This window comes from Gobio gobio, assembly GCF_949357685.1.
Source record: "Gobio gobio genome assembly, chromosome: 24".
NCBI classification, from domain to species: domain Eukaryota; kingdom Metazoa; phylum Chordata; class Actinopteri; order Cypriniformes; family Gobionidae; genus Gobio; species Gobio gobio.
In genome coordinates, this window is record NC_137120.1 from 40,351,084 (window position 1) to 40,361,083 (window position 10,000).

Genomic DNA, 10,000 nt, shown 5'->3' on the forward strand with positions numbered 1-10,000 from the left:
CTTTTATTTTGGATGCGATTAATCGCGATTAATATTTTGACAGCACTAAAAAATAGTCTTTGAGATTTTTTAAATAGATATTCAAATCCATCAACAACAAAAAAATCATTAAATGTGTTCAAAAGAGATCTAGGGAATTCTCCATAGATGATTTCTTAAATAATTCCAAAAGACGGAATTATAAAAAATAAAAAAATATATTTTGAAGGCCTAGTCTCTATTTTAACCTGAAATACTGCAATCATTTTTTGGGGGGGTTTTTTTGTATAATTTTCAATGGCAAAAATAGACCATAATTATTGCATAAATATTAAAAAATACCATCAAATCATCTCAAAATACAAAATTAAAAAGAAAAAATATTATCGAAGAAATATAAATTGCGTTGGTTTTACTGGGATGGAGGAAGTTTCATTTTTAGGTGTCCGGGAAGACAACCAACGCAACCCCTAAAGGAAGAGCACCAGAGGGTTAATGCTATGAGGAATGTCAGCTCTTTCTCACGGCGCGCGCCTTGGACAAAACCCATCTCAGGTGACAAAAGTTCCACACACATCACGTCACTTCCTTCCCAAAGAACGCGGACACCCCCTCAAAAAGCAAAAAGAGACGCTGTGTTGACGACACACACCATTTAGCGAACCGGTAATGCGCCGGTAGTGTTGAGCTGTGGATTAGGAGAGTTTGCGCGGAGTCTGACGAAACTAACCGGGAACAGGCGAATTTGAAAGTTTTTTTTTCCCTCTTTCTTCCTGTCCGAGGTTGTCTGTCCCAGTCTGTCTCTCTCTGTACTGTATATGTGGAGTTATACATCTCCAAAAAACACGCGCAATTGACTTTTGGTGTCATTTTACGCGTTTTGGATAAGAGCGCGCGGCATCTCGCCGGGATGTTTTTACCCGACTTTAAGCGTTCCTCTCCGGTTCCCTCCGTTGTATTGCGATTTCTAATGAACCTCTAGCTCTTCGGGAAAGACATGAGCTCTGGATATGGGTCTGTGTCTGGGCTCAGAGGTGACGGAAGAGGGGAAGAAGGCGAAGATCCACAGCTCGCAGATCGACCGAGATCTGTACGAGTACGCCAAGAGAGAGATGAACGTGGTGAAGATCCTCATGCTGGGTGAGTGCGCGCTCTCTGGGTTTGCTCATCCGCCTTTTAGCTCAAATAACATGGGTTTGGATGTTTACATGGGCCTGCTTGAATGTTAGACATGTAATGTGGGTTTGGACTCCAGGTGTGGGGTAGCAACAGATGTGTTCTAACAATAAATATGAGCTTGCTATTGGAAGTTTATTGGTTCGCATTTGTAAATCTGGGCAGGTAACTGATGAGTTTGTTGGTTAAACCCTAGATCTGAGTTTAAACTGACATGTTCTGATCTTTGCGGGTTGTCCATTTAAACCCAGATCTGGGGTTTGAATCCACAATCTGTCCATTTAAACCCAAATTTGAACCCACAATCTGTCCATTTAAACCCAGATTTGAACCCACAATCTGTCCATTTAAACCCAGATTTGAACCCACAATCTGTCCATATAAACCCAGATTTGAACCCACAATCTGTCCATATAAACCCAGATCTGGGGTTTGAATCCACAATCTGTCCATTTAAACCCAGATCTGGGGTTTGAATCCACAATCTGTCCATTTAAACCCAAATTTGAACCCACAATCTGTCCATTTAAACCCAGATTTGAACCCACAATCTGTCCATTTAAACCCAGATTTGAACCCACAATCTGTCCATATAAACCCAGATTTGAACCCACAATCTGTCCATATAAACCCAGATTTGAACCCACAATCTGTCCATATAAACCCAGATTTGAACCCACAATCTGTCCATATAAACCCAGATTTGAACCCACAATCTGTCCATATAAACCCAGATCTGGGGTTTGAACCCACAATCTGTCCATATAAACCCAGATCTGGGGTTTGAACCCACAATCTGTCCATTTAAACCCAGATTTGAACCCACAATCTGTCCATTTAAACCCAGATTTGAACCCACAATCTGTCCATTTAAACCCAGATTTGAACCCACAATCTGTCCATTTAAACCCAGATTTGAACCCACAATCTGTCCATATAAACCCAGATTTGAACCCACAATCTGTCCATTTAAACCCAGATCTGGGGTTTGAACCCACAATCTGTCCATTTAAACCCAGATCTGGGGTTTAAACCCACAATCTGTCCATTTAAACCCAGATCTGGGGTTTGAACCCACAATCTGTCCATTTAAACCCAGATTTGAACCCACAATCTGTCCATTTAAACCCAGATTTGAACCCACAATCTGTCCATTTAAACCCAGATTTGAACCCACAATCTGTCCATTTAAACCCAGATCTGGGGTTTGAACCCACAATCTGTCCATTTAAACCCAGATTTGAACCCACAATCTGTCAAATTAAACCCAGACCTGGGGTTTAAACCCACAATCTGTCAAATTAAACCCAGACCTGGGGTTTAAACCCACAATCTGTCCATTTAAACCCAGATCTGGGGTTTGAACCCACAATCTGTCCAATTAAATCCCAGATCTGGGGTTTGAACCCACAATCTGTCAAATTAAATCCCAGATCTGGGGTTTGAACCCACAATTTGTCCATTTAAACCCAGATTTGAACCCACAATCTGTCCATTTAAACCCAGATTTGAACCCACAATCTGTCAAATTAAACCCAGACCTGGGGTTTAAACCCACAATCTGTCAAATTAAACCCAGACCTGGGGTTTAAACCCACAATCTGTCCATTTAAACCCAGATCTGGGGTTTGAACCCACAATCTGTCCAATTAAATCCCAGATCTGGGGTTTGAACCCACAATCTGTCCAATTAAATCCCAGATCTGGGGTTTGAACCCACAATCTGTCAAATTAAATCCCAGACCTGGGGTTTAAACCCACAATCTGTCAAATTAAACCCAGACCTGGGGTTTAAACCCACAATCTGTCAAATTAAACCCAGATCTGGGGTTTGAACCCACAATCTGTCAAATTAAATCCCAGATCTGGGGTTTGAACCCACAATCTGTCAAATTAAATCCCAGATCTGGGGTTTGAACCCACAATCTGTCAAATTAAATCCCAGATCTGGGGTTTGAACCCACAATCTGTCAAATTAAACCCAGACCTGGGGTTTGAACCCACAATCTGTCCATCTAAACCCAGATCTGGGGTTTGAACCCACAATCTGTCCATTTAAACCCAGATCTGGGGTTTGAACCCACAATCTGTCAAATTAAACCCAGACCTGGGGTTTAAACCCACAATCTGTCCAATTAAATCCCAGACCTGGGGTTTAAACCCACAATCTGTCAAATTAAACCCAGACCTGGGGTTTGAACCCACAATCTGTCCATCTAAACCCAGATCTGGGGTTTGAACCCACAATCTGTCCATTTAAACCCAGATCTGGGGTTTAAACCCACAATCTGTCCATTTAAACCCAGATCTGGGGTTTGAACCCACAATCTGTCAAATTAAACCCAGAACTGGGGTTTAAACCCACAATCTGTCCATTTAAACCCAGATTTGAACCCACAATCTGTCCATTTAAACCCAGATTTGAACCCACAATCTGTCCATTTAAACCCAGATTTGAACCCACAATCTGTCCATTTAAACCCAGATTTGAACCCACAATCTGTCCATTTAAACCCAGAGACAGGGTTTGAACCCACAATCTTTCAAATTAAATCCCAGATCTGGGGTTTTGTGTTCAAACCCAAATCTGGGTTTAAATTGACAGATTGTGTGTTCAAACTAAACGTCTGGGTTAGTAACCGTAAGGTTGTTAGTTCGAACTTCAGAAAAGTTTTAATTCATGAACTATCATGGTTGTAACTTTTGAACATGAGTCTTAAAAAGTCCATGTAATGTTTATTTGGTGACCGGTAGTAACTAAATGATCATTCAGTCATTTTATGGTACTTTTGTTTTTAATGCAGGTGCTGCAGAAAGTGGGAAAAGTACGCTGGTCAAACAGATGAAGATTATCCACAGTCATGGATTCACCAAACAAGAACTAACCAGTTTTAAGGTAAGACATTTTGTTATGTTTTGTTATTTTCACACAGTGTTAGGAGGGTTCATGCGTTCAATAGTTACACAGTTGTTCTCTTCTTTTGTAGTATATTTTGTCTGTTTCCTCTGTACTTCCTCCGCCATGTGGGAAATCCAGCCTCTGTGTGTGTGTGTGTGTGTGTGTTTGAGGTTTATTAAAAGTTTAAGGGGTCATCGGTTCAACTGTGAAACAAGACCTCAGTTGAACGGAAGTCTGGATCTTGCCTCAGCATGTTTTTTTGGTTCTGTTAGGAAGAAAAAAAGGAAGTGAGAAGAGACGCATGGAAACATGAAATTAAAAATCCTTAAATTTTCAGCTTCCATGCACATTTTCTTTATAATTTCTCCCTATCCGCATTTCCTCTAAAGTCAACCATCTCACCGCACACCCTTTTTGACCTGTCACTCACAAGTGTTACCATGGCAACAATGTGAAGGCTACTTTAGACTAACCTGCGGTTTACGTGTGCCTTATCGCCTTGGAAACAAGACTGGACACTGATTGGCTCATTTGTCGTAAACCGCAGCCAGCTGTGGTCTCGACATGCTAATCAGCCTTGGTATTGCTAAAACCCGCAGTTTTTGGCTGTCACTTTGGGGCAAAATGTCATCTTTGTGAACAACAATAGCTGTTATTCAATCCAGTTCTTCAGTTAACCGAAAGACCCTAGGCTAGGGGTTGGCAGTATGAATGGCAGTGATTGTATATCACTGTATATGACGGTATTGTATAAAATTCAATGGTTATTATGTAAAAAAACATCAGTGCTATGGCTATATATAGACATTAGAGTTCAGCTGGCAAAAATCAAGACTTTTTATTTCAACTACATCAAACTTTGCTGGGCCGAATACAGAGCCTTGGGGTACCCCGAACTCAAAATGTCACGAATCGTCTGTATTTACTACAAAATGATGCTATTGTATGACATCCTTTAGCTTGTGAGTGACCGGTTAAAGAGGTGTACACAATGAGTTTGTTGACTTTAGAGGAGGTTGAATTTGGCCTGGACGATTAACCAAAAACGAATCGAAACCGAAATTTAGAACATCTAACCGACGTAATTTTCCCATGTCGGGTATTTCGATTTTCACGTGACACTTTCACTTGCGTCCTCACAAAGCTTTGTCATTTGTATGTGTTTTAAGGCCTGCCAGTTTGAACATTGAAGCGATTTTACACCATCAGATGTGTATTATGTTGAACTAATGCCTGATTTATTGTGACAGTAGCTTGCACATCACGTGAAGATCGCACGGAGAGGAGCGCGTAGAAACTCATTGTCAACGCCGTCCTGTGATTTATCACTAAAGTAGCTTAGAAACTCAATCGTTATAACATATATTTTAATACCTTTTGAAGTACAAACCACAGCTTCATAATGAAAACTCTCTCATTAATGCATTCAAATAAATGTAATGTAGGCCTACTGTGTTAATTTATCTGTATCTGATGTACAACAAGCAGAAATCTGCCCCATAGACAATAACTGCTGAAAGTGAACCGTTTCCTTCAAGTATTTAAAAAGTCACAAAGAAATGCACTTTCATTAGAAACAAATTTCCCAGATTTAATAGTAGAAACTATTTACAGTACAAACCTTATCAGTGAACTATGAGGGCAAAAAAAAGAAGAGTAAAATTATCGTTCATTAATTGTAATCGAGGTACAATGTTCAATTCACCCTTCGCCAAATGCTTGATTGACAGGCGATCTGACCAATCACTTCGCAGAATCTTAGTAGATTAACGTTGGTGGACTTGAACTTGGAAAAACGGTGTGTACTGACGTCTTTCCTCGGTTAAAACAACATTTCTTTTAGTGTTCATTCATGTTTATTTCATATCAATGATCTAGAAGGAAGAGGTGATTGGTTCACGAGCAGTTTGAGGCGCTCCAGCGATCACCACACATTAAAGGGTTAGTTCACCCAAAAATGAAAATTAGCCCATAATTTACTCACCCTCAAGTCATCCGAGGTGTGTATGACATTCTTCTTTCAGACGAATAAAATCGGAGTTATATTACAAAAGTCCAGGCTAATCCAAGCATTAGAATTTTATTTATAGTTGCTCTGTTTTCATTAAGTCCATAAAAAGTGCATCTATCCATCATATAACTGCTCCACACGGCTCTGGGGTGTTAATAAAGGCCTTCTGAAGCGAATCAACGCGTTTGTGTAAGAAAAATATCCATATTTAAAACTTTATCAAGTAAACTCTCGGCCGACCGCCTTCCATGAAAAAGTGTTGAATGTTGAAAGTGAAACTCAAGATGCGTTCGTGACGTCATGAGGCGTTAGTCTTTCGATCGGCAGAGGCACTTTCAACAATTTTTCCATAAATTGAACACGGAAGGCGGTTGGGCGAAACTTTACTTGATAAAGTTTTAAATATGGATATTTTTCTTACACAAACGCATCGATTTTCTTCAGAAGGCCTTTATTAACACCCCAGAGCCGTGTGGAGCAGCTATATGATGGATAGATGCACTTTTTATGGACATAACTCAGATTTTATTAATCTGAAAGAAGAATGTCATACACACCTAGGATGACTTGAGGCGGGGTGAGTAAATTATGGGCTAATTTTCATTTTTGGGTGAATTAACCGTTTATAGAGCCACAAAACTGTATTTCTTGTTTAAATTTATTTAAAAAATGACCATTTCAAAGTTAAGACTGTTTCATATCAAAAGTAACCTGCTCTGTCCTGTTCTTTGCTCCGCGTGCTACGTGAGAATGTGTGTGTGTGTGTGTGGTGTGAGAGCGGCGTGGCTTGTCGGACATAGCAACACTAACTAAAGGAGGCGGGTCTTTGCGAACGGTCAATTCATCGAGATTTACATTTTTTGGTTAAATCGTTACAGCCCTAGGTCGAATGTAGTGTTAGACCGATATATCGGCCGATATTTGCGATTTTTACGTGTATCGGCCGATATAAGGCTGCTGCGTTCGCCGATATTTTTTTCCCCTGCGTTATTTCAAGACAGGCGTCCACAGGGCAGCTCTCACCGTCTTCAAACTGTCTCGCTCTCCCTCGCGCATATTAATCAAAATCAACTGAGAATTGACACGATGGTAAAAGGTCGAAAGACCGAAGTTTCACATGGAGCATTGGGAGATTTTCTCCTGAATTACCGCTGGTGTTGCTCTACAAGAGATTAAGTGAAGTGCACCTACACTCTAAACAATGCTGGGTTAAAAATAACCCAAGTTGGGTTGAAGATGGACTAACCCAGCGATTGGGTTGTTTTAAGCAAACATTTAACCCAACCGCTGGGTCAAAACAACCCAATTGCTGGGTTAGTCCATATTCAACCCAACTTGGGTTATTTTTAACCCAGCATTTTTTAGAGTGTAACCATTAAATGACTAGGTTGTAAATAGTTTTAAATGAAGTATAGTACAGTCAGTGTGCACTTTATTATGCTGCTCGCTTGTTGATACTGTGCAATAGTGTCATTATTTTATTTATGCTTAAATATTTATTTTCACCACTGAACTCTTTTTTTTTTTTTTTTTTTTTTTTTTTTTTTACCTCACCTGTTTTTACTATTTGTTAAATATAGTTTTAAAAATAGTTCCTTTTTTTAATTGTTATCATTGTGTCATTTTTATGTTGTAAATTGAGGGAGCAAAAGCAGTATCGGCTCCAAATATCGGCTCAAGAAAATCGGCAGCTCGTATCGCTCATCGGCTAAGGCTGAGGAAAAAAAAATCGGTATCGGCACTAAAAAATCCATATCGGTCGACTCCTAGGTCGAATGCACAGAAACTGCACTTGTGTTTGAGCGAATGCCACCTCACTGAAACTTCCCTCAGTATTTCATTCCTTCACGGTTCATAAAAGCCACTTTGATCCTTTGGAATTTGTCCATCCAATATTTGTGCGTTGATGCTTATCAAGCTAGCGGAGCATTAGCGCTCATGTTTCCAGTTGTTGTTTTCTAAATCCGCTGAACTGTCCGATGTGTGAAGTGCCAGGTGCAGATCCGCATGTGCCATGTCCTCTTCTTTAAACCTTCCCTCAGGGTCTGCTTGTGTTAGCGACACTTTCCTGTGAGATCCAATGATGTGCTGAGAATGTGCGAATGGTGTTTTGAAGAGCCTTGGGGAACACTTTAAAACCCCAATAACCACACATTATTTCAAAGGGATTGGTCAGGAACTGTTTGACCAGTCATCAAACCTAGTTTGTTTATTCATGTTGATTGTTGAACGCATTAGCATGCTTTAAAACATGACCTGAGGACTGTGGTAGTTTTGTTAGTGGAGGATTGTTGTTGTGTGATGCAGGTTTTAATGGCCTTAGTCAGCAACATTGACCATCAAACAATGAGCAAACCCTTTAAATAAACACTCAGCCCAACACACACACACACACACACACACGCCCTTTATTTTGCCAGCAGGACTTCCGTTATCTCTAAACAAAACACAAAGTGTTGGAATGTGGGTAGAATGACGTAATATTGTACAGGACACACAACAGAAATGAAATGCACAGTCAAAGGCTTGGGCCTTTATGAAAGACTGTATTAATTATGTTATGCAATGTCAAAAAAGCACATGCAATCTAAAGTCATATATAGGCTATATTAGTGCTGGGGAAAAATTGATCGTGATTAATCACATCCAAAATAAAAATGTGTGTGTACTGTGTATAATGATGTATATATAAATACACACATGTATTTAAGAAATATTTGCAGGTATATACTGTGTTTTTCATTTCCAGCCTTCATGAACAATTATATATCACTTATACATTATTAAATACTAAATCAATAAGAGTTATTAGGATTACTGTGGTTTGGAATTGGTCAAATGTGCCTGGAAAAAAAATATGATCAGAAAATCAACGTGCCTAATAATTCTGCACACAGTGCATACACACACACATACATACACACACACACACGCACACACATGCACGCACACACACACACACACACACACACACACACACACACACACACACACACACACACACACACGTACGTACGTACGTACGTACGTACGTACGTACGTATATGTATATATATATACATACATACATACATACATACATACATACATACATACATACATACATACATACATACATACATACATACATACATACATACATACATACATACATACATACATACATACATACATACATACATACATACATACATACATGTATGTATATGTCTGTATGTGTGTGTGTATATATGTGTCTGTGTGTGTCTATGTGTGTGTCTATATGTGTCTGTGTCTGTGTGTGTCTATGTGTCTATATGTGTCTGTGTGTGTCTATATGTGTCTGTCTGTGTGTCTATATGTGTCTGTGTGTGTCTATATGTGTCTATATGTGTCTGTGTGTGTCTATGTGTGTCTGTGTGTGTCTATATGTGTCTGTGTGTGTCTATATGTGTCTGTCTGTGTCTGTGTGTCTATATGTGTCTGTGTGTGTCTATATGTGTCTGTGTGTGTCTGTGTCTGTCTATGTGTCTATGTGTCTGTGTGTGTCTATATGTGTCTGTCTATATGTGTCTGTGTGTGTCTGTCTATATGTGTCTGTGTGTGTCTATATGTGTCTGTCTGTGTCTGTGTCTATATGTGTCTGTGTGTGTCTATATGTGTCTGTCTGTGTCTATGTGTCTGTGTGTGTCTATATGTGTCTATGTGTCTATATGTGTCTGTGTGTGTCTATATGTGTCTGTCTGTGTCTGTGTCTGTGTGTGTCTATATGTGTCTGTCTGTGTGTGTGTGTGTGTGTGTGTGTGTGTGTATATATGTATATATTACACACATATATAGACACATGTATATATTACACACACATATATAGACACATGTATATATTACACACACATATATAGACACATGTATATATTACACACACATATATAGACACATGTATATATTACACACAC

At 39.4% G+C, this 10,000-nt stretch overlaps 1 protein-coding gene across 2 annotated transcripts in view; it reads left to right on the forward strand.

The window, feature by feature from the left end:
* Positions 1-419: 419 nt before the first annotated feature.
* Positions 420-10,000, forward strand: part of gnav1 (guanine nucleotide binding protein (G protein) alpha v1) — an 84,268-nt gene continuing 74,687 nt past the window's right edge. The window contains exons 1-2 of one of the 2 annotated variants that reach the window (XM_079808620.1): positions 420-1,119; positions 3,960-4,051. In XM_079808620.1, coding sequence (XP_079664746.1) covers positions 990-1,119; positions 3,960-4,051 — 222 coding nt within the window. In that variant the 5' untranslated portion in view covers positions 420-989. The remainder of the gene's footprint in view (positions 1,120-3,959; positions 4,052-10,000) is intronic. The other variant, XM_079808621.1, reaches the window with a different exon arrangement.